Raw genomic sequence first — 26,465 nt, 5'->3', positions numbered from 1 at the left:
CTATCTCTCGTATTCTGGACTAAATCATATCTAACAACAAACATCTTCTCAGATGGGGATCCTGAGACAAAATCTTGTCAAATAGATCAAACATTATCTGGTTTAGACGATGCAGTAGCAGCATGTGTTGTCACTTTATCATAGTAATATGATTTAGTAATACCTCCGACCACCAAGCGGCGCCGTAGCTGCTAAGAGTTGTGTATCTACCACCATGTGTACCGACTACCGAGCAAGAAAGGCTGCAATGCATGTTTTTCCGGATTGCTAACTCACTATGTTTATATTCATTTCTCTAGATATTATAAATTAATATCTCCCATATCCCCCTTACCGGACAACTGGATGCAATTCAAGTTCCGTCAAATTGTCCCTCGATGTCATGCATAATTATGTTACTGTTTTACGTATTATAAACCAAGATAGCTACAGCTGGCGTTAGCCTGCCATGCCTCTTGTACCTGCGAACCAGTCCCAGCTGATCCGCTCCAGTCAGAAGGACGAACATTACCAAACATTTCTGAGAAACAACGCGAACGAGGCGTTTCAGACCCTCGCTGGTAAGTGCATGGTGCAGAATATGTAAAGGTTGCTGCCAAATGCGATGTTGTCGCTGTTTAAAAATAAGGCTGTTTAAATGTTCCTTTCTTCCAGGTTCCAAGACATGGCTCGACTGGAGGAAAGAGATAGAGCTGTTGTCAGATCTCGCATACTATGGTTTGACCACAGTTTCGGGTAATTATGCTGTTATTATAATACCTTGTCTCTACATGTCTGTACACCCCCAGCTCCTCGTGTTTCTCAGTAGTTCCAGGAGAGAGCTTGTATTGACGTTCTCTGTGACATTCTGTTTGATTGATTGATTGAATTGATTGAAAAGTTTATTAACAGATTGCAGAATGGGTACAGTACAGTACAGCTCAATACATACAATTGTTAAGGGGATGCAGACCAGAGAAAGACTTTCGACTTGTTTACATCAGGGTCCCCCATTTTCAATTCATCATAACATATATGACATACATGACATACAGATAGACAGTACTGCTACATCTATACATTTATGACATATCAGATTTGCAAATACAGTACTGTTTGTGATACAAAAGTGTCCAGAAAAGGAGTGTATATACATTTGGCATAGAAACTGTACATTGGAGGAGGTTGGTTGGGTGGGGTGGGGTTGGGTGGGTTGGGTGAGGGCTGTACATTGGAGGTGGGGGGGGGGGGGGGGGGGGGTTGGGAAGGGGACACACACACATTTTACACTGTACATTGGAATATTGACAAAGCCTTACTTGGTCATTTACTGTACAACTAGGTTAGGACATTTGTAGGGGCCAGTTTCGAATTGCAGTCTCACGTAGGTGTTTTTTGAGAGTGTTTTTGAAGGTGGGTAGTGATTCACATTCCTTTACAGCTTTAGGCAGGGCGTTCCACATTGATGTGGCATAATTGCGAAACGTGTTTAGTCCCTTGTTTGATCCGAATCTGGGTTTTACATGATTTGTGGAGCTCCCTCTGGTGTTGTGATCGTGGTATTCACTGACCTTTGGGAAGTATTTTGACATGTACATGGGTACCTTGGTCGCGTAGTGTATCTTGTAGACCAGGCCCATTGCAAGTTGCTGTACTCTGTCGTCTACTCTAAGCCATCCTAGGTTGTCAAAGTGGGCAGGGGTGAGGTGGGTTCTAGGAGTCAGGTCAAGTAGTAGTCTGACTAGCTTGTTTTGAGATGTTTGTAATTTGTTTTTTAGTGCCTTTGAGGTGCTTTGGTACCATGAGGTGCAAGCATAGTCGTAGTACCCTTGAATGAGTGCTCCTGCTAGAGTCTTCAGGGTATTCTTGTTTACCAGAGCGGAGATCCGGTACAAGAATCGCGTTCGTTGGTTGACTTTTTTTATTACATTGGATGCCATTTTGTCACAGGAAAGATTAGCCTCTAGGATGGAACCCAGGTAGGTAATTTCATCTTTCCTTGTGATAATATTGTCACCCACTGTAACCGAGAAGCCGTCGGTCTTGCTGAGTTTGTTATTTGAACCGAAGAGAATGGACTCTGTTTTGCCCATGTGTAATGATAGTTTGTTGTCGGCGAGCCATATGCAGATTTTGCCTAGTTCCGAGCTGAGGGCTTTTTCAACCTGTAACTTGTTCTTGTCAGAGACCAGCAGGGCTGAGTCGTCCGCAAACAGGAACAAGTTGCAGTCACAAGCTGACGACATGTCATTTGCATAAATTAGGAATAGTAGCGGTCCTAGTATGCTTCCTTGTGGAACACCACAGCTCACTGTGAGGGGGGGGGATAGTGTACCGTTTACTTCCACCATCTGTTCCCTCCCCTCCAGGTAGGATTGTATCCAGCTCACTGATAAACTATCAAAACTGAAACTATCAAAAATATAAACTGTCATCTTGTCCAACAGGAACTTATACTAACATACACGTTCGACTGATTGAAAACGTTATTAAAGGGGAACTCCACTTTTTTTGGAAATTAGCTTATTTAACATCTTCCCTGGAGTTAGACAAGAAGATGCATACCTTTTTTGTCTCTGTGCGTGCATTTTAGCTTTGGGAATAGACGCTCCGTTAGCATAGCTTAGCTTCATCACTGGAAGTGAGGCAGGACAGTAGCCTTACAGTGCCTTACAGTGTATTGCAAGGTCTGACATTGACCAAACTTGACATGCATGACCTTGGTGGGCTCTAGGTCAACTCCTGAAAAGGGGGTCAATGTCAGACTTTGCAATCAAAAGTTAGGGGGCTAATAACCCTTGCCATAATTTCAGTGCGCCCCCTAACTTTTGATTGCAAGGTCTGACATTGACCCCCTTTTCAGGAGTTGACCTAGAGCCCACCAAGGTCATGCATATTAAGTTTGGTCAATGTCAGACCTTGCAATACACTGTAAGGCTACTGTCCTGCCTCACTTCCAGTGATGAAGCTAAGCTATGCTAACGGAGCGTCTATTCCCAAAGCTAAAATGCACGCACAGAGACAAAAAAGGTATGCATCTTCTTGTCTAACTCCAGGGAAGATGTTAAATAAGCTAATTTCCAAAAAAAGTGGAGTTCCCCTTTAACAGATTGCAGAATGGGTACAATACAGTACAGCTGAATACTAACAACTGCTGAGGATGAAGACCAGACAAATACTTTCGTCTTGTTTACATAAGGGTCCTCCATTTTCAATTAATCAAGAATGTGCAGTTACTACGATGCTTATTTTGTTCATGTTTAACCCTTTTTGATTGATTGATTGATTGAAAACTTTATTAACAGATTGCAGAATGGGTACAATACAGTACAGCTCAATACACACCTGTCTCAAAACCCTGCCCTCTTTTCTTGATCCTCCAATCACAGCTGTCGCTTACCTCTGACTTCCTCGTACAAACAAAGTTTGTACGAGGAAGTCAGAGGTAAGCGACAGCTGTGATTGGAGGATCAAGAAAAGGGGCAGGGTTTGAGACAGGTTAGAAAGATTTTCGTCTCGTTTACATCAGGGTCCCCCATTTTCAATTCATCAGGACATATATGACATACATGACATACAGATAGTCAGTACTGCTACATCTATACATTTATGACATACCAGATTTGCAAATACAGTACTGTTTGTGATACAGAAGGAGTCAAGAAAAGGGAGTATATACATTTGACGTAGAAACTGTACATTGGAGGAGGTTGGGTGGGGGGGGTTGGGTACATTGGGATATGGTGGTTGGGGGGGGGGGGGCACACTTTCACAATCACAATCACAATACAGGTAGTGTGGTAGTGAAAGGGTTAATGTGTGTGTGATTGTCTCTAGGGCAACTAGAAAACTGCTTATGAATTTAATGGGACTAACATGGGAAATTTCAGTAGAAAGTTATCTGGCTGCAAGCTAGCCTATCTTAGCACAAATTAATGGAAGTGGATACGGATACTTACTCACTTAGTAATTTGTCTGCTTGTTTTTTGCTGTTCATTGATATTTTATTGTTTCTGTTTTTTGTGCTGTTGCACTTTATGTTGTTACAAATTAGTCGTTTTTATCATTTCAAACTGGATATTATACTCTGCTAATGGCAGTACCTAACAAAGCAATACAAATAATTGATTGAAGGAAATTATACTAACACTTACGTAGCCCCTGAAATGGCTTTGAAATGTAACATTGCGTCCCGCAGGCTGCCAGACACTGGGCGAGGAGTATGTCAACATTATCCAAGTGGACCCCACCAAACGTCAGATCCCGTCCCGTGCCAGACGAGGCCTCCTGGTCCTCTTCCACACCTGTGCGCCTTATCTCCTGGACAAGGTCCTGGTGTGCCTGGAGAATGAGTTGGAGGCCGGGGGGGAGGAGAACCGGCAGGAAGGGGAAGACAGACGTGGAGCAGCCAGTCCATGGAGTGCCGGGGCCCGGCTGAGGAGCTGGGTGCGGAGGGCCGTGGGACTGCTGTCGGAGCCCCAGAGGAGGGCCTGCGTGCCGGCCGTGTTCGCCCTCCAGCAGGGGCTGACCATCCTCCACAGAGTCCACGTGGCTCTGTTCTACCTCAGTGGGGCGTTCTACCACCTGGCCAAGAGGACAGCTGGCGTTAGCTATGTAGGTGTTTTCAATTGTTTTATATTAGGGATGTTTGATATTCAACAAGGCTAAATGTAAACATTATCTGTGCAAAATATGACAACTACTTCAACTCTCAAACAGCTTGGATCACTCTCCCTGAAATAATCCTGACAAACGCCCACTACATAGGGCACATTTCTACTTCTTCACAAAATGTAAACAACATTGTACCTATACAACTGAGGTAAAGTGCAAACAACTGAAACAAGATAAACATTTGAATAAAAATAACTCCTAACAGTGCTGGACCAGCAGCGGCCACAGTCATTAGCCTACTTGGGGTAACACATTCATTAAAAATAAACTGGCCTCAAGCCCTGCTCTCTAGATGAGCTCTACATGTAACTGGCCAGTGCCCATCATTTCGACTCGTTAAGGGACAACTGGGTGGGTTTTTTCGGTGTCGCCTGTTGCTGCTTTTAATCGTTTTGCTGCACAAACGTTGCGTGTATCTCCGGATTCTTCCTTAGGTGGGAGATTAAATTTGAAGTATTGAAGGAAGACGTCTTGGTTCCTCCTCGCATAACCTCCGCTTTACAGTCACTGCGCTAGGGCTGGGCGATATGACGATATTATATAAATATCGGGTACAGTTCATTAACGATACACTTTTTAAACGTATCGTGATGTTTTGCCCAAGAGGCTTGTGTCGCGTCAATCTGGTCCACACGTTGACACTTTTGAACAGCGCCGCCCCACACACACACTACTGCATCAAAAGTTACTACTTATGATAACAAAGGCATTCGTTTTGTGGCATTAACGTTATATAGTTACACTTTCAATAACATCAGCGTATTTACATAGCAACGACCGAGGTCGACCTAGATATAGCAAGCATTAGTCGTTCATATCTCAGCCCGTGCTGACTCAGTTGTGCCCATTCTGCGGTCTGTTAATAAAGTTTTCAATCAGACAGATGTATGGAAAGGCTTTTATTATAACATCCGTTGCAGTAAAATCATTATGCCTCCAGTCGTTTAGTCCTTCTGCGGAGCTAAAAGCTAAACGTCGGCCGCGGCGAGCTACTGCTGCCATTGTTATTGTCATTGAGCTCTCCAATGGCGGAAGTAAAAAATGAATACGCGCTTGCCGATTGGTGCTAAGAACAGCAGGGCGGGTGCAAGCGATGTGACGTAATTGGCAGACGCGACTGTCAATCAAAATGATTCTGTTTGCCGACTGAATGAATGAGAACGTTATTAACAGATTGCAGCATGGGTACAATACAGTACAGCTCAATACAACAACAGTCAACAGCGGACTGGAGGATGCAGACCAGAGAAAGACTTTCGTCTTGTTTACATCAGGGTCCCCCATTTTCAATTCATCATATTTCATATCTAAATCATATAATATCTCATTGCTAAATATATGCAATATATAATCTAATAATCTAAATCTAATATATAATATAAAAATGCTATATGCATGGGTATTTTATTTTGTCTTTAATGTTAGCTTGCAAACTCAAATACTGTCTTGGTAAGCCTCATAATGAATTTTGGGGAAAAAAAGAAAAACATCGTGATGTGTATCGCCGAAAGGTCAGAAAATATCGTGATATCATATTTAGGCCATATCGCCCAGCCCTACGTGACTGTGCCCACCTCAGGAAGATTCATCCGGAGATGCATGCAACATTTGTGCAGCAAAACGATGAAAAGACGATGTCATCAAGCACGCATCAATAGATCTTCAGCATCAGCTCAGAAATGCGAAAGCCACAACATTTATTGTGAGTTGTACCAAACAAACATAAACATCTCAAACTATACATCACATGACATTTTGAGTGAGAGGAGAAGTAGCTGAAGAGTTTGATGTATAAAATGTGCATGTTGTGTAAAAGTTGTCATTAAAAAAGTTAAAACCGATACAGATCATTTCCGATATTACATTTTAATGCCAATATCGGCAGATAATATCGGTCATCTCTATTTTATATATATATGGCTAGTATTGGAGAAGAAAAAGGGGGCTTGTCTTATATCCAGACCAATACAGTTTACTACTTCAGTTGACCAAGATACAGCTTGTTAGCATTGTTCACAGTCTCAGGTTAAACCAAATGCTAGCAACTAGCAACAAGGTATCTTAATCGGAGAAGTGTGTGAAATAAACCAATTTCTTTTATGTGGAAATATCCCCCTTTAAAGCTCCCATCATAGGGTATTATTAGCCAGGTTTCTAACAGGACATTGACATGGTTTTCCCTGCTAGCTGCGTGTGCTGGGTGTGAGTGGTGACGACCAGGGCATCAGGAGCAGCTACAGGGTGCTAGGGGCCGTGTCCCTCCTCCAGCTAGCCATCACCCTGGCCCTGCAGTTCAACAACTTCAGACAGAGGCAGAGAGCCAGGCAGGAGTGGAAACGCTACAGGAACCTGGCCCCCAGGTACAGTAGCAATAATCATCATCGTTAGGGGTGGGACAAAAAAAATCAATACTGCGATATATTGTCAAACTTCCTCTTGTGACACGTTATCGATACACTGGCGCCAAGTATCACTATTTAAAAAATAAAGTGATAATAATTGGAATGAGGTGAACAGACTTGACAACATTATCTTATTAGATAAAACGGATGATGTATATGTTTTTATTGCATATGTTGACACAGTTTTCCGTTGGGATTCATAGATAATAATAATCAAGTTGCTGTCAGTGTGTTAAAGAGGCATTATGCAATTTGTTGTACATTGTTTCATGTACAATTGGCCAGTTTGTGATGCACACTAAAGAATCTGATCATGTCAATTCTGTGAATAAATACTATAATATTTTTTCTTCTTCAGTTACACAGATATCTTAGATGAAATTTCTTGCGATAATTGTTTATCGCAGATATTGTGCATCGTGATATTATCATTATCAAGGGCAGAATTTGTCACCGTATTGTATTGTCTCACCCCTAATGATCATCAAACTTAAGGTATCCCCCTTTTTTTTAGCACTTTAACTCATTCACGGCCACTAGCTTTCACCATCTGCGCTGTTTGGGGCCAGCGTTAATGACCATTTTAGCTATCTTTGCAGACCCATTGTGTGTTCTGTATTATAGCTATGGAGACAATAGTATGGCTCATTTTACAGGCATTGTTCATAGTCCATTACTGCCTAATCAGCTCATTTCTACACACTGTAGTTTGTTACACGCTAAACAGCGCCCCATTTCCGGAATAATTCAGTCTTTTTTCATAGATCGCGAGATAGGATGCATTATTATGCAATAAGCCCGAATCGTTCTGGTTGATTCCCTGAAACTCCAAATCAAAGGTATATAACATGTACATATGTACCTTCACAAAATCATCAATGACCGAAAATCCGATCGTTAGAAAACGCTTGGTTTATGTCCGGTAAAGTAATCCACTGTGATCGTTACAGAAACATGTTTCAGGTTCAGTAAAATAGACAGAGGGTCCTTATCTTAGCCAGGATGTACTCCAAAAAGAATAATTCCAATGATTCCATCTGCGATCGTGATTACTCGTTTATATGTAATTAATTACACGTGTTTACGGGACACTATAGGTTTTGAGGCGAGCAGATCGGCTAGCGATTGCTTTGCAGGAACTCCTCCCACTCAGAGCAAGTGTTGATAGTCCATTTCATTCATTGCCCCTCCTGACCCATTTCTTTCTGAGTTCAAAATGTAGGCGATACTGTGCCACCTGGTGATATTCGATCGTCATTGCAATTCCAATGTAGGTAGATGAATCATAGACACATAGAGGGCTCCGGGTGACCATATAGAATGCGGATCAAAGGAAAACATTCAAAACCCGAGTATACTCGGGTTTCTGGCGCTCAACCGTTGGCAAGATAACCTGACTATACTCGGGTATGGCCATGAAAGAGTTAAAGAGAAACAACATAACAGGCATAACGGGAATGAGAATCAATAAAATAAAGGTATTAAATCAAGAACATTAAAGAACATTAAGAAATAAACAAATGGTTTGATGATAAAACTGCATGCTTAACACATTGAGTGCCACGCCCCTTCCGGGAAGTGACCCCTTCCTTGCCGTCCATTAACCCCATGTAAACGTAGTTGTAGTTTGTAGAGCTAAACCTATATGTGACCCAGTCTAGCGAAAATGTCTACAAGTCTCTATTTTCATTTTCCAGATTTGTCCAGATTGTGAAAGTACAGAATGTAAGCTTTCAAATGATGTGTCATACTTTGAAATCTGAGAATGTTTTGAATATCATATATTAATTTAAATATTGTAAAGCAGGGCGCCCCAGTGGAGTCGCGGCACGGCCGACCCGGGTTCGATTCCCGGATCCGTCGTTATTTTCCGAATGTCTTCCCCCCCACTCTGTCTTCCGTTCCTCCTCGCTCTCGCTCTCTCTCTCTCTTACTGCCCAGTAGTAAAAAGCGATAAAAACGCAAAAGAAAAAAAATATTGTAAAGCAGTCCGTTTTCTAGACCACTCAAGGGGAGAAAAAGGCCTCGCAAAGATTTTCACACTTGAGCTAGTTTGGGCTGGGCGTGGACAACTACCCTCACCTGAATAGCATTAACATAAAAGTGCTGTCACAGTAATGACTGTGAAAAGTCTACATGACATTATACAGCAGATACCCTACCCTACATGACATTATACTGTCCTGTTAAGCCTTAAGGTCCCCCTATAGGCGACTTTTCTTTATCATAAATCGATCAATAGAGACCGTATTAGATCCCCAATTATCATATCATGGTGTATCATTGGAAAGCCACACTCATTGGCTACAACCCTGTGCAAAGATTTTCGATCGCCAAATGATTGACGGAGCTAGAGCCCCGTGAGTCGGGGGTGGTAATGTGTACTTTTGCGTACTTTGGGGCACGCCTCACATATCGGCATGTAACTCGAGAACCGCTGAGCGGATTTTGTCACCTGAAATGGCAATCGACAGGCAACAAATAGGGCTTTAATTCTATCTATATATTGTATTAAAATAAATGCACACCCGAGCCACTAGAGGTCGGCAAAGAATCGTCCACATGTGGGCCCTTGGATGTTAAGGTCGCTTTCACACGGGCTGTTTGGTCCGGACTATCAGACCAGAATTCGATAGTCCGCTTTTTGGGGTTTGTGTGAATGCGCGTCGAACTCGGTCCGCGGACCAACGCGCAAACTCTGGTCCGACCAAAAACATAGGTCTCGGTTCGCTTCATCGGACCAAACGCGGACCAAATATAGGAAGTGCTTATTATTATTATCGCGCGCGGCATTCACTGAAAAACAACACTATCTATCTATCTATATAACTGTCCATCTTGGGTCGAAGGAACACCCGGCTTATTATTATTATCGCGCGCGGCATTCACTGCAAAACAACACTATCTATCAGTCCACACGCGCACGCGCACACAGGCTCGCAGCCACACACACACATTTCCACTCTATTGTCCAATAGACGAGCGCCCTTTTCGACCGCGTGACATTGTTCAGATAGTTTGGTGCGCCTGACAAATTGCTGTGTGAATGCAGACGAACCAAATGATGAATGCAACAATGTTGCAACTTCACCACCAGAGCCGCACAGAGTCCACCAAAACTATATGTGAAAGCACCCTAAGAGGTCAATGTTTTTAAATATTTGTTTTGTAGCCAAGAGTAAAGACCCTATCAAAAACAGTAGTCAAAGTGTATATTTTCATTTTTACCGATGTTTTATACGATTTATCGGAAATACAAATTTATCGGAAAATGCTAATTATCGTAAAAACCGCAAGGAAATGACTAAATCCAGATTCAGCCCTGCCATTGGAAAGAGGAGCATTTCCCCTATCCATAGATGTATGATTCGGCCATAATAAGGTCAAGGTCAAGTTCAAGGTCAAATATGAATTTATAATTAAAATCGATTATCATTAATTACTGTATCTACAAATCCTTCTGTTTAATCATCTTCCCGCGGTTCATTTGCTTAGATTTTTTGTACATATGATCTCAATAAGGTGGTGAATGAGCTCGGTGAGCATTTTCTCCTACCCGTATACATTTTTGATCAAAGATGCAAAAATCATAAATCATAATTTATATTTTCCTTTGTTTCATCACAATTTACTCAAGCCTAGTAACAGACACAATATCTCTGACACTGGAAATACATACCCCCAGGTCCCTAGATGTTCCTAGATACCAAGAACATGCAAATTGACCTTGCAGAAGTGGAGCAATCTTCCATTTACTTAGGCCTGTAGTCTGGTTCGGCGGATGGAGAGCTGACCAGTGTCCGTGGATCGCAGGGACCGTGACTGAGTGTAGGGGTGGAGGAGGTCAGTGAGGTACTGAGGTGCCAGGGCGTGAAGGGATTTGTAGGTGAGCAGGAGGGTTTTGTAGGTGATGCGGGATTTGATGGGGAGCCAGTGGAGGTGGATGAGGGTGGGGGTGATGTGCTGCCAGGGTTTGGTGCGGGTTAGAACCCTGGCAGCTGAGTTTTGAACATACTGGAGCCTGTCCAGGGTTTTGCTTGGGACCCCGGACAGGACCCCGTTGCAGTAGTCCAGGATAACTATCATAGTGAGATACTGGTGAGAGCACTAACTATAATCATAGTTACATAGTGGTGAGAGCACTAACTATAATCATAGTTACATAGTGGTGAGAGCACTAACTATAATCATAGTTACATAGTAGGGATGCACCGAAAGTTTTCGGCCGAAAATGGCAAAAAATTGCCTTTTGGCTTTCGGCTGAAAGAGATTTTTCACCGAAAATATATCACCGAAACAGAAACAACCTAACAACCTCGCGTGTTGTTGTGATGATGTCGCGCTGTCGGGAGTCGCGCTGTTTCTATGTAAACTCTGCGCGCAACGTGTCCAATAAATGCGTCTTTAACACTTTGACTGCCTAAAAACGCTTTACAGCGTCATTGCTGGCGATGCTAAAGTTGCCGGGGGACGCTGTACAGCGTCCTTATATCAATATTTCAAAAATCTGGAATCGGATTCATATTCCCCCTCCGCTGGCCTGAGAACCACCAGCAGGACCCACTGAGCTCTCTGGCGGTTCAGGAGCGCCATCTGGTGGCCGATCGCGCAACCGCTTAACAGGAAGCACAGTGGAGGTTGTGTTAGATGTCCGTATTGCTTCCGGCCACTCGGGATAGGTTCCGGCATTCTAGCTCGTCACTCTACATAGCGATCGATTGCCAATAACTCGATAAACAACATGATTTGGACGTATATACCATTATACAAGCTGGAGATGGACCGGGTAATAATATATCCCATAATGATAAAATTTCTACTCGACGATGATCGCCCAACGGCGCGCGGAGACTGGGGTGAGTTTCAGCGTGTAACGTTACCATCTTCGATACTAACTGCTTTTATCAACATTTGACCCACATTAGATGATTGGTATAACGCTGCCCACGGAATTATAAACGCCCCCTCGCCCATCCGGTCAACATCAGATGACGTGTAGTAACTTCTAGAAGTACGTCTAGTTGGAATTTTTTATATCGCGCTGATTGCCATCAAACTGTATTTCATCATCAATATAATGCATTTGGGGCTATATATCACGTTCTGGAGAAAGTTGCAGAAAGAGATGAAAACATACTTATACATTAGACCATACTTTACTATGAATATGTGAATGAAAAAGTTTAACGTTGCTACACAATGAACAATACATATAGGACTTTGAATGGGCCCTAATAATGGCAATGTAGCAATAGAATTTAAAAAGTTATAGCCCTGCAAAGAAGGGGACTTTCTCCATAGACAAATAGCGCTGGCAATCTATGGTATATCATTAATTTAACCCATGGCAGCCAAAGTGTTAACATGCTTTTATATCCTTATTTACTATATGCCCGTCGCGGTAGGAGTGATCTAATATGCATATTATTCGCGTGTTGTGATGATGTCGCACTGTCGGGAGTCGCGCTGTTTCTATGTAAACTCTGCGCGCAACGCGTCCAATAAATGCGTCTTTAACATGCTTTTATATCCTTATTTACTATATGCCCGTCGCGGTAGGAGTGATCTAATATGCATATTATTCGCGTGTTGTGATGATGTCGCACTGTCGGGAGTCGCGCTGTTTCTATGTAAACTCTGCGCGCAACGCGTCCAATAAATGCGTCTTTAACATGCTTTTATATCCGACCTTATTTACTATATTATTTACTTTGCCCGTCGCGGTTAATCACTGAGTGATCTAATATGCATATTATTCAGAGCGAGAGGGGGGGGGGGGTTGTGTTTCTCACATTGACGCTGTCTGTCTGTCGCGCGTCTACTGTGCCGAGTCAAGCGAGCACATTCAGCTGGGGACTAGAAAGGTGCGCTCAGTAGAGCACAGATGTCCGTTGCGGCAGCCAGAGAAAAGATGGAATTAATGTACTGTATGCATTCAGAAGTGCTGAATAAATGTTTTATGGACCCATAAGTGATTATTTATTATTTAAGTTAAGTTTTGCCATAATCATATATTTTTCCATAATCATAATGTTCCACAACATTGGTAAAAAAAAATCTATTCTATGACGCATTTTCGGCCTTTCGGCTTTCGGTTTTCGGCCAACTGTTTTCTATTTTCAGTATCTGTTTCGGCCAAGAATTTCCCATTCGGTGCATCCCTATTACATAGTGGTGAGAACACTAACTATAATCATCAACAATAGTTTTCTCCATTATTAGCCTAGCTTAGCACAATGAATGGAAGCGGATGTGCTGGTTAGCTAGGCGAATAACGCAGCCAGATAGCAGCAACAACTGCTTTTATTATTTTCAATAATAGTTTTCTCCATTATTAGCCTAGCTTAGCACAATGAATGGAAGCGGATGTGCCGGTTAGCTAGGCGAATAACGCAGGCAGAACACAGCTTTCTACTGAATCCCTCCTTTACTAGTGCACTAGTAAACAGGGGTGGGAGGGAACTGGGAAGCGGGGAAGCCGTATCTCTCTCTCTCGCCCATTATTATGTTAGACGCTAGCCAACCCAGTCAGACAGAGAGAGCTAGAGCTAGAGCTCTCTCTGCCTGTGACTGTTGGCTAGCGTTAGCTAACGTAATAGTGGGCGAGAGAGAGACGGCTTCCCCGCTTCCCAGTTCCCTCCCACCCCTGTTTACTAGTGAGAGCTCTCTCTGCCTGACTGTTGGCTAGCGTTAGCTAATGCAATAGTGGGCGAGAGAGAGGGAGAGAGAGACGGCTCCCCCGCTTCAGCTAGAATTTATTCTTGTCGACCAAAGGACTCTGCACTCTGGCTATACTATGCTTTCTTTGACGAGCTGTTGTTGAAGACACGACACGCTCTCCTTCTTTCACATGCAAATTTACTCCAACCCTGTGCTGGGAAGAAACTCGTCTCATAAAGAGCCTTTTTCAAACAAATAATACTATAATATAGAGATACTATAAGAACTGTTTGCTTTTATACTAAATATGTTCTTCAACACTCTAACTGTAACTATATACCGTAATTCCTCTAATAGTAACCCCGGCTTGTATTTGTTTCAACTGTAGCGGATACCAGGCTTGTATTAGGAGGAGGCATGTATAAGAGAGAGGCCTATATTTCTAATTTTCAAACAGATCATAATGAATAAATCAACATTTTGTGTCAGTTTGAACCCAGTAAAATGTACTGGGTTCATTGATTGAAACCAAGTACTGTATGAAATACGGTAGTAAACAGTGCAATTACAGGTGGTCAAAAAAAGTAAAATAAAGTAAAATAGTGCAATCACAATACTGGTATAATAATAATAACTTCGTTTTATACAATTCTGAGGTAGGCTTACTCTCTTGGTAAACATTAACACCATACCATTATATGGTATTTACTGCACAGCCAGGCCAGCATATAACAACAATAACAAAATATATTGCCTATGGTAAATCCGTTGAGGGAAATACCGTAATTCCTCTAATATACATGAAACCCGGGTTGTATTAGGAGGCCGGCTTATAATTGCTTAGCTCAAGAGCGCACCCGGTCATTAAATTAATAGAGACCCGGTTTTTAATTGAATACCGGTTACTATTAGAGGAATTACGGTATATATATATATAAAAAGAAATTATTAAAAAAGACACAAATGTTTTCCTTTTATTGTGTCTCTGATTATCGGATCTTCCTGAAATCAACGCTAGGCCATCATTATTATCCTTCCTCGTGCACGCATGCAATGTGGTTTAGACCGCCGCGCCCCCTACCCCCCCTCCTGCAACCCAACGGCAAACAGTCATACACATAAAACACAGATAGCGTCAATCATGGTAGAAATAAGTATCAGATCAACGCAAGCTTTCATATAGAGTGGGTCATGTGCAGAGACTCAATCGCATCGGCGACCCAAGAAATTGCATGTGTGTGTTCCTGTGTGTGTGTGTGCCGCCCATCACATGCGTGTGTCGTTTGAATGCCAAATAAAGACTTCTTAAGTCCTGCATTATTATTATTATTATTATAGCTTTCATATAGAGTGTCCTGTTCCTGTTCTCTGATGTAATGCAAAAAAAAGAATCCAATTATCTCATCGCCATTCCAGTTATCCACAGCGATCCTGTCTCCGACGTTGTTGGGCATTGCACTTCGGCGGGCGGGGTCAGTAGTCCAAACCATTCCTACAAGCGTGTGTTTTGCCGGAGTGTTTAGGACCCGCCCCCACGCCGCAGCTCGGTAGAGAAAATAAACTAACCCGTTTCTAACGGGGTGCAATAATGGCCGAAGGCGTTAGAGGGTGGTATAAGACCGTCTGCCAGCTCAGACACATGCAGTACAGCATGCACAAGGTGCCCCGCTGAGTTATGAATGGCAATAGCGAATAAAAGAAATACCGTGAGAAAAAAAAACGTAGATCTATGTTTCCGGCACTCAACGATCAGGTGACAGAAACGTAGTTCTACGTTTTCGGCAACCAAATGGTTAAACAAGTATGTAAAAGTCATGTAAGCCTAAATTAATTGTTTTTGCGGTTACCACAGGTGCAGTTTTGTTTTTCTTTTTCGTCATTTGTCAGTGAGACAGATCTCCATTATCTCTCTTTCTTATCTCACCCCAGGGCTCCATTTATGTAGCTTTCTCTCCCCTCTCTCTCAACACAAATCCATCTATCAGACACCCGCACAATATAGGCTACACACAGCGATCATGCAGGATTTTTACACTGCTCCTCATCACAACAACGCATAATTTTAGCCAACTACAAAAATACAGCACACCTGCATGACGACTGTAATTCACTCACTATTAGTAGCAAAACTTGAGTGAAACTTTGTGAGCGCAACATTGCTCTATTCCTCCCAACTGCTCTCTCTGTGCGTGAGGTCGGTGCGGGCAGAGCTATTTATTACCAGCCACTGACTCCTTTTGAACCCATGCTGTCCAAACTCTGGTAATCTCAGAGCGAGATCAAATCATTTATAATTGATATGTTATTCAATAGCCTCATTTTAATACAGGTAATATTCATTAATATTTAAACAAACTATTTGATAGCATTTCCCATTGTTGTGTTGATCCCGATGTCTTCAACCAAATTCCTCCCAACCAATTACGTCCCACCTGACTGTCCTGCTCCGCTCTGAAATACCTCACAATATGGAGGCTAGATACTCTCGAAATGCTGTTTCAGCTAGACTCTTAACAACCTTGTTTTGTGTCCATATCCAGTCCCCAGCGAGGAGAGACGTCCTCCACCCGTGCCTCCCGCTGTATCCTCTGCCTGGAGGACCGGAGACACTCCACGTCCACACCCTGCGGACACCTGTTCTGCTGGGAGTGCATCACCGAGTGGTGCAACACCAAGGTCTGTGTGATGAGGAACTCCATGACATTAGCACTCAACGGTCATACAGGGAAAGTAATCTGAAACGCTTTTTATTCATCCAAAATGTCCAAATACAACAAGTCTACAGGAGGATGTCTTGGTGACAATGGTGCAGGGATATAGAATGGACAATTTTACACATCACACTCTGTATACATTTAGTACCTTAGTGCAAGCAGTATTGTATACAGTATAATTGCTCCAGTATCACCAAACCTGTGTCACACAAGTGAGCATTTCGACTTAACGGGATAGGTCAGATTTTTGGAATCCTAGCCCTATCTGCTACTTATCAATGATGATGTTGATCAGAGTCCTTTCTCAGCACAGTCCATGCTGATCTAACTGAAATCGACTTTGTGTGCACTCACTGTGGAGTCGATTTCAGTTGTCCTCAGTCAGCTTCTACAGACAGGAGCTTGACCCCATTCATTTAGCATTGATTTGCGGCTAACTATCCGGAGCTAGTATGAAGAACAGCTTGGCTTGCGCTGAGAAAGGGCTCTACCAATCATTGGTAATTCACACATGGGGCCGGGGTTCCAAAAATCCAGAATGTTGGGCTAGTAGACCATCATCAGAAGAGTAAAAAAATATATGAATCAGACGCTAAAAGATCACATCGCAGCCAATGTTATTTACTGATTGCCAGAAAACTGTGATATAAGATATTTACCAAGGAGACAATTGTGTGGCACTGAATTATGCTACTGTAAATTATATAATTCTAAAATAAATATATATATGTTTCTTTGTTTCTCGTCTGTTACAGACGGAATGCCCCCTGTGTCGGGAGAAGTTTCAACCTCACAGACTAGTCTACCTGAGGAACTACAACTAGAACGAGATGCCACAGACGGCTGGAATCATTCCTAAACACTGGATTAAATGACTACTCAAGAAAGTACATGTACAAAGACCCTGTCAAGCAGTCCTTCATCACAGAGACGTTTGTGCCTTGTGTGATGAATAGAGTTTTTAGAGTGAAATAAATAATATAATAATAATAAACGTAATTTGTATAGCAATTACCCAAAGCGCTTTACAGCAGATAATACAATATACAACAAATATAATTTTGTTAATGCAAAGAATAAAGCTCTGAGATGCTACTTCTCTATATATGGTACAGGCACAACCGTGTTCTATGTTCTCCAGATACTTAATTTTAATGTGCTTACTTTGTATTATTTGAAGAATGCTGAATTTATAACAGTGATACTCAGCCTTGGCCAACTCAGGAGCCACTTTGTTGAAAGAGGCACATTACAAAAACATGCTGTTCCTCAACCAATCAACTCATCAATTTTGATCAAATTCAAAGTTATATGGAATTCATTTGAATTACATTGAACTTTTATGTAATCAGAGTCCTCCATTATAACTCCCCTCTCCCATTCCCAAAACAGTTATCAGGGCTAATGGAATGCACTCATTTCTTTGTTTAACGCCATGCATTTATTCACTTCTTTATTCATTTTGGAGGGCGAGAAAAACTAACCCCAGCGTGCGTGCGTCCGTCGGTCTGTCCATCCGTCCGTCCTTTGGAAAGACCAGATCAGAGGAGTTTGATAGTATTTACCGAGGATGGCCAGATAATTTTGATATTTAAACTTAAAAAAATTTACAATACATAATAAATGTATACATGATCATGCCACATAAAAAAAATTGTTGTAGGAATGGTTTGGGAGAGGGGTAGGGAGGAGTTTGTGTGGTGTGACAACAATGTTGAAATTGAGAAGTTTAGACTTTAGTTTAGTTTTACAACAGAAATGCATATTTTGTGTCATGATGAAAGTACCGGAAAAAGGTACAGCCAGGTACCGGTATCGATTCCCAGGTACCGGTATCAAATGTGAACGGTACCCAACCCTACTGATCATAGGGCTTGCCTTGACCATAGAGTTTGGCTTGACCACATAGGGCTTGGCTTGCTATGCTAGTTTCCTCCATTCTTCACTCTATGGCATGCAGCCGGGCAGCGTAAGAATGCCATCTGTCGGAATACAAGGCACACTACTTTAAACGTGATTCTCGGACTCTGGAAAGCAGATTACTAAATTGGTAGTGGGGCAAGAGTCATCCACAGTGCTCCCATTTTGAATTCAGTCACATCATTACATCATTATGTATTCCCATTACCACTCAACTATTAATACATATGGCAAAATCACGAGGTGTGTAAATATTGTCATGAATGATTTACCTAGGCTACAGACACCCATCAGTACGGAGTCCATGTATAACCATATAAATAGAATAATGTAGTAGGCTCCATTACAGTCTGCGGTTGACAGCCTGATCCCCACAAAGTCCATAACCATTCTAAATCGGATATGAAATGATCGAATGATATGTGGATATTACAGACAGCCTGATCTCCACAAAGTCCACAGCTTTAGATTCTCTCCCCAGGTGGGAGAACAGGAGGGAGAGAGAGAGGGGAGGCGCACGCACGCACAGGGAGAGAGGGTGTAGAGATGGAGAGGCTACAGTGTGTGTGTGTGTCTCTCTCTCCCTCCCCCCTCTCTGTCAGTCTCCTGTTCTCCCACCTGGAGAACTGTGTGTGTGTGTGTCTCAGAAGGCATGCAAGAGATAGAGAGAGAGATGCATACAGAGGGAGACGTTTACTGTACAAAATATTAGTCTGTAAACAGTTAGCAGGAGATAAACATTGGACTTACCACATTCAGTGGGATGTTTGTGTGACACTCAATGCTTTTGTAATGGGGCTCTGTGCTGCCTGGAAACAGTGATCTGAAGGGGCAGTACGCTTCTGTTTGAAGTTATTTCTCCCTGCTTCAGGAAAGTCAGTAGGCCTCGTTACTGGACGTCGGTCCAGTAACCAGGCCATTTCACAAATTGTGTTTTCACAAAGCAGACCAATATTTGAATGTCCTGTAGCCTGCGTTGCCCAAGATCAATTATTAGTCGCAACATAGTCAGTGCCGCGGTATGAGTACCACTGATGTATAGAATGGCATTGAATATTGGATTGTATCAGTCTAATAATACTTTAATTGAAAAGTAAAAGATCCAGTATAAATTATGTTTTAATTCCTGCTGTTTTAATAAATGTATTTTTGTGGAATGTCATGAGTTGTTCAGCTTCCGATGTATTATTTGATTTGTTAGGACTGTTTTATGGCATCCTCTCTGAGCACTGTATGTTGAGTTGCAGTGGCCTTCTGTTCATTGAAGGAAGATATCAAGTTAGTATTGTAATGGGAAATATTAAAGGACTAAACGATGAGCCGTTTACAAATCATTCTGAGTCATTATCAATAATAAGAAGAAAGTTTATTAACAATACCGTGGCCACATCTGAAAGGACAGTCTATAGTCCGAGACAATATGTTAACCCACTAGCGTCTGGCCATAGACTGACCCAGAGTGCTGTTTCAGACATATGTTAAATACACAGTTGTCAGTCATAACATAATATCAGATATGATGATGAAGGTAAACAAAAATGGTTCTCAGTCACTGGGAGCAACAACAACTTTGTTATGACTGGCGGGATGTCAGAGTGTTCTTAAAGAGACATACACACATTAACCAGTCAAGCTGGTCATACTGAGAGTCAAGCTGTATAACATGATATCTCAACACAGATCTATAAGAACATGATAATATATTTCCACGACAGTATCATAATACATGAAGCTTTAAAATGTAAACAAATTCACAAGCCCAGTATGATCATTTGGTATGGTAGATTAACATTAGCTAACTGTGCTAGCAGGTAATAAATACATTTTCACACTTGCAGTGGATGTTTTTGAACCACTAAATGAACAAAAGTGCAGATAATTATAATGATCCAAGGGTCCCTTTAGATTACAGGGGCATTAGTCTCATCAGTACGGTCTAAGAAATATATTCTTATATTCATGTAACAACAGGCTCTTTGGAGATGTCTGGCTTACTTACTGATAAGCAGAATGGATTCAGGAAGCTCAGGGCCTGTATTGATCATATCTATACAGTAACCACTGTTATTAAAGCAAGAATCCAGGAGAAAAATCTACAATATGCTTGCTTTATAGATTTCCAGAAGGCTTTTGATTGTGTTAACAGAGATTAGCTTTTCTTTAAACTAATCAAGGGTGATGTTGATGGCAAATTCTACAAAACTATCAAAGCATTATATCAGAAATTCTTTTCCAGAATAGAGCCAGATAAGGATAAGGCACAGACATCTTTTATTATTTGAAAGAATCAAGAGGTTTATTTGTCACATACATACCAGGGCATACAGTGAAATGCGGGTGGTCTTGCCCGCATTGATTGTGCAAAATACAATAATAAAATAGATAAGACACAAGATATCCATGGTAAAAAAGACATGCTAGGTTCCTGAGAAACTGGTTCTTATATATACACTACTATGCAATTTACAATGTTAACTCTTACTGTATCTAAACTATACAGTACCTCCTTTTAAAGTGTTTCTAAAGATTCTATTTTTTAAAGTGACATTTTGTTTAAAGTGATTTTTTTAGCGGTTGCCTCATGAGGTGTGTGCTCAGTGTTCTGATGGCCTGGGGGAAGAAGCTGAGTCGGAGTCTCTGTTCTTGCAGCGTGTGACCGCAGGCGCTTGCCTGACCGCAGCAGCTTAAACAGGCTGTTGTTGGGGTGGTGAGGGTCTTTCATAATTCTGCAGGCTCGGGATTTGCACCTTTGCAAGTCCTGCAGGGGTGGTAGTGCAATACCCGTAGTACGCTCTGCTGAGCGCATCACTCTCTGGAGTGCCTTCCTGTCCTGTGCTGTGCTGTTTCCAAACCAGGCAGTGATGTTTCCAGTCAGAATGCTCTCTACAGCCCCGGAGTAGAAGGAGTGGAGTATCTTCCCCGATACTCTGAACTTCCTTAGCTGTCTCAGGTGATAGTGGTGCTGTTTCGCCTTTTTCACCACAGAATCTATGTGTGTAGACCATGTCAGGTCCTCTGTGATGTGGACTCCCAGGTACTTGAAACTGCTCAGTGCTCACCCTGTCCCCGATAGCCTTGTTTATCCACAACGGCGTGTGTGTCCCCTGCTGTATTCTCCTAAAATCCACGATCAGCTCTTTGGTTTTACCAATGTTCAGGAGTAGGCTGTTGTCCCAGTTCATCAACCTCCTCCCGATAGGCCTTCTCGTCATTGTTAGAGATCAGCCCCACCACCACCGTCTCATCCGCAAACTTCACTATGGAGTTGGAGCTAAACCTGGCCACACATGCGTGTACAGTGAGTACAGCAGGGCGCTCAGAACGCAGCCCTGGGGGGACCCGATACTCAGGGTGATTTTGCTGGAGGTATGACCCCCCACCCTGACCGCCTGGGGCCTGTCACTTAGAAAGTCCAGGATCCAGGCACTCATGGCGGAGCTCAGACCCAGATCGATCAGCTTGTCAACCAGTCTGGTGGGGACTATATGGTGTTGAAAGCTGAACTATAGTCAATGAACAGCAATCTCACATAGCCCCCCTTCTGACTGTCAAGGTGAGATAGTGTGTTGTGCAGTACTTGGGGTGTGAAAGGCAGACTAAGGAGTATATCTTCTATAACATGCTTTGCTGGGAATGTGATGTTAATCTGTTGAAACAAAAGGTACCCCTCAATTCTAGAGAAAAATGGTCAAATAACATCTAAGCTAAGAACACATGTTCAGAATGATGAAGTAGTGTTATGGTCCTGACTCCTGAGACATAGTTACTTCATAGAAGCCACAGGCTCTATGCTCTGTTGAGAACTGGTATCCTGCCCCTTGTTATTGCTATTTAGTTTATTTTTGTTAGGTTATTTGGATCCCCATTAGTTGACGCAAAGAGTGCAACTAGTCTACCTGAAGTCCCAACATACTGTACAAGTTCAGAGAAAAACTAATAAAAACAAGCAAGAATTATAATCAGACAGAATAAGGTAGATGTGAACATAAGCACAAAAAAGTTATTGCAAATTCCCACAAAGCAAAACTAAGCGCCTATAAATTGAAGATGCAAAATAAATAAAACGGAGCTATACTGAGTAGACGATGGATAGAAATTGGAGTGGTTATAGACATCAAATTAAATTTCCAACCCATATCTGTCTCATATTGGGCCTGCACTGTCTGCCACTGTACTTGGTGGGTTTCCCCATTACCCATAACCCCCCTACAGACCAATGCTGCCTTGTTTTTGTCTGATTGTGCTGGTATCGTTGCCGAGGGAACCGTAATTACTGTAAAGGTTCTTACATATACACACACACATACACACGCTCACACCACACATATACGCATGCACACACATAGAACACACATCACTCACACACATGCAACATGCACGTGTAAATTACACAGGCATATTAAACATTCACACATAAAACACGCACATAGGTAATGCACACACACACATGGGTAGGTAGAACACACATATATAAAGCACACATAGGTAATACACACACACAGGTTAAACACGCATTTACAAAGTACACACACTCATACACTCCGTACACACACACAGTCTATCTTTGTCTAATGGTCCTAACACTGGCTGGGAGCCGACTCCTTAAAGGCCACTCCCATTATACTTGTTTTTGACCGCTAGTGCCTGAGCCACATTTATTTTTAATATTTTTTTTTATTATTTTACTTTTTCTTGTTTGCCTGTCTGTTATTATTGTTGTTGTTGCTGTTGTCATTGTTATTATTATTATTATTATTATTATTATTATTATTATTATTATTATTATTATTATTATTATTATTATTATTATTATTATTATTATTATTATTATTATTATTATTATTATTATTATTATTATTATTATTATTATTATTATTATTATTGTTATTGTTATTTTTTATGTTATTGTATTGTGATGTCTTGTTCTGTGTATGAAAGAAAAAGAAAAGAAAAACATTAATAAAAATAAAAATAAATAAAATTTCCAAGCCCTAATAGAAGGCAATCTCAGCTTTTTATGTAAGATATGTTTTTGTTTTTATTTATCCCTTCCTGTTGCTGGCTCTGCTGACATGAAATATGTGAGTTCACAGGCGTAATTATGCGGTTGGGCATATTGTGTTGTATTATAGATACCTTGTTTGTATTTTGGTTGTTTCTTTTAGATGTATGTTTCATCCTTTTTTATGAAAAGGAAAAGTCTTATAAGCCATATATACCTATGGGCTGGGCTTCATTTGAAGCAAGACACTTAAAGGAACATGCCAACATTTGGGGAAATTAGCTTACCGTCTTCTCCAGAGAGAGACAAGAAGATAGATACCAGTGGTCACTCTACTTTTACTGCTTTGATACAGATGACTGATGACTGGCTTAAAGCTATAGATAACTATATGCTGGTGGGAGCTGTGCTGTTAGATTTTAGTGCTGCATTTGATGTGCTGGACCATTCTCTACTGGTTGAGAAACTTAAATGTTATGGTTTTAACTCTTCTGTTTTAAAGTGGAGACTAAGTTATTTGTCCTCTAGACGTCTAGATCACAGAAGGTGTATCTAAATGGCAGCCTGTCCAGTAGCAGAGGTCTAGACTAGAGTGTGGCGTTCCGCAAGGAAGTTGCTTAGGACCTTTGCTTTTCTCTGTATTTACTAATGACCTATCTTGGGCTACCAAATATGCTACAACAGTTCTTTATGCAGATGATTCGACATTGTATTACGCTGCACCATCATGCAATGTACTTAATGACGTTTTGAGCAGAGAACTTAAAGTTGTGCATGACTGGGTAGTATGTAATAGACTTGTCCTTAATATCTCCAAGACTAAATGTATTGTTCTGGGAACAAGGCACAGGTTATCTACAAATCCAAAGCTTCATTTAAACTTGTGTAATTTCGGCAGTTCAACAAGTTGAAAGTACTAAACTCCTTGGAGTGATGCTGGATTGCACTCTGTCTTGGTATCAGCATATTAATTATATTGTTTTGAAAATGGGAAGAGCAATTGGTATTTCCAGGAAATGTGCTTCTTTTGCTGCCCTTCCCCTTTTATGTCAGATGTGCAAAGTTTAGTTTTGTCATCTTGACTATTGCTCTGTGATGTGGTCATCTGCTGCCAGTGGTGACCTCAGGAAGCTCCAGTTGGTCCAGAACAGGGCAGCAAGGTTGGTACTGGGCTGCTCACTAAGGTCTAATGTGAGCCGTATGCATGCCCGCCTCTCTTGGCTTAACGTTGAAAATAGATTGTCTTTTAACACTTTAACTGCCACACACGAGATATCTCGGGTTTATTTTTATGTGGTTGAAAGCCACTCACAAGATTTCTCGGAATTATTAATATTATATTTTTTTAGCGATCTGAAATCATATTGCATCACGCGAGCCTACCCGAGTATACACGAGCACCGCCGGAGAGCATATGTGGAAAAAAGCGCCCTCTATCGTCTTTCAGATGACATAAGGGATTTTGAAATGGACTCAATGAAAATGGATGGGGAAAAAAATCCGGTACTCCACATTTTCCAGTCCACTGATCCAGCCGGGGTTACCACAGTTCATTCTGGAGCCTCTAAGCCCCGCTGATCATGGAGTTCTACTGTATCGCGTTGGATCTATACACTTATCGATTTTTTTCGAATGGTGATCAGGAATTGGAATATACCAGTTGGATACCATCTGATGTCAGGTAAGGACTCTATGTTATCAGTGTTAGGATAATCAGACAAATTTTGATGAAGTTATAAGCTGTTTTGTGAAATGGGCTCTTTCGGTTTCACTGTAAAAGTCCAAGAGGAAATCAACGCGGCGATTATCCGTGCGCGGCCCGAATGTGCTTGCGTGCACGTATAATATTGATCATCTAGCGTTTATTTGAAAACGATTCATAAAAAGGCAGACGAATATCAACGTTGTGGAATATTCCAGTAAAAGACGATTTTCATAGAATGGTCCAGAATGGGCTGTTTTTTTATCTCAAAACGGGTGCTTTTCTAAATGCTCTAAAACGGAAATGACGCGATAAAAAACCAATCTGCCTTGGCAGCACTGACTGGAAAATAGTCTTTGATAATGCGATGGGCAGATTAGACACATAGCCATAATTTAAAACATAGATTAGGCGATATTAACGTTAACATTGGCGCCGATGGTGGCATTCAGGGGGTAAAAAGGAAAACCCGGCGTGGCACTCAAAGTGTTAATATACTTGTGCTGTTCAAGTTGGTTATGAGCAGTAAAACTTCTGTTTTTATACATAAACAGATTATTTTTAGTAATACTGTGCATGAGCATTACACTAGAGGTTCCAGTAGTGGGCAGCTTGAATTGCCAGGTCCTAAAACCAACGCTTTAAGAAGATATTTTATTTTTAGAGCATTAACTCTTTGGAATAACCTGCCTCAAAACCTCTGCTGCATTTACAGTAGATTCACTTTTTAAAATAATCTTAAATAGTTTTTAACGCTGTAAAGTATTATTATAATTTCTTTTTTTGTGCTTGCATGTAATTTTAGCCATCTTAATTGTTAGTTTCATTATGCATTGTGTGTTGAGTACTGACTTTTAATAATTTTGTTTTTGCAATAATAATGTTTTTTTTGTGTGGACCCCAGGAAGACTAGCTGGTTACTATGGCACCAGCTATTGGGGATCCTTAATATCTCTGTGAATGTTAGCCTAGCTTAGCACAATGAATGGAAGGGGACAATGCCGGTTAGCCTTCGTGGGAGGTGTTAGTTGGACAATGCCTAGGCTAACCGGCCATCTCCGCTTCCATTCATTGTGCTAAGCTAGGCTAACATGCAGCCAGATAGCTTTCTACTGAACGCACAGAGAGAAACTGGTATCTAACTTCTTGTCTCTCTCTGGAGAAGACGATAAGCTAATTTCCCAAAATGTTGGTGTTCTTTTAAAGAATTAAAGGATTAAATCAAATCAAATGATTATGGTAATTCACACTTAATAAATAATGCAAAAAGTATCAATTTTTTGCTAGATTATTTTCTCTTCTGAATGTCTACTCATAGCATGTATGTGTTATATTGCACTATGTAGGCTACAGGCCATATGGTGTAATGTTCAGCCTGTCCATGGACCGTGTTAGTACCCTGCTCTCTCTGT

At 41.5% G+C, this 26,465-nt stretch overlaps 1 protein-coding gene across 1 annotated transcript; it reads left to right on the top strand.

Annotated features, from left to right (window-relative positions):
* The first annotated feature begins 242 nt into the window (after nt 1-242).
* pex10 (peroxisomal biogenesis factor 10) lies at nt 243-18,046 on the top strand. The gene is made up of 6 exons (XM_084332987.1): nt 243-560; nt 655-735; nt 4,178-4,593; nt 6,841-7,013; nt 16,256-16,391; nt 17,185-18,046. Exons 1-6 carry the CDS (start codon nt 449-451, stop codon nt 17,251-17,253), a joined length of 987 nt encoding a protein of 328 aa, XP_084189113.1. The 5' UTR covers nt 243-448; the 3' UTR covers nt 17,254-18,046.
* The last annotated feature ends 8,419 nt before the right edge of the window (nt 18,047-26,465 follow it).

The sequence above is a fragment of the Notolepis coatsorum genome (assembly GCF_963971535.1).
Source record: "Notolepis coatsorum genome assembly, chromosome: 17".
In the NCBI taxonomy this organism is placed as follows: Eukaryota; Metazoa; Chordata; class Actinopteri; order Aulopiformes; family Paralepididae; genus Notolepis; species Notolepis coatsorum.
Note: the sequence above shows the minus strand (reverse complement) of the source record. Positions and strands in the feature narration are given on the sequence as shown.

Excerpts from the sequence above, each read along its gene's own strand:
- pex10 (XM_084332987.1), top strand. The coding sequence starts at position 449 with ATGCCTCTTGTACCTGCGAACCAGTCCCAGCTGATCCGCTCCAGTCAG. Across the intron at positions 4,594-6,840 it reads GGACAGCTGGCGTTAGCTAT|CTGCGTGTGCTGGGTGTGAG; the intron begins GTAGGTGTTTTC and ends TTTCCCTGCTAG. Across the intron at positions 16,392-17,184 it reads CCGAGTGGTGCAACACCAAG|ACGGAATGCCCCCTGTGTCG; the intron begins GTCTGTGTGATG and ends CGTCTGTTACAG.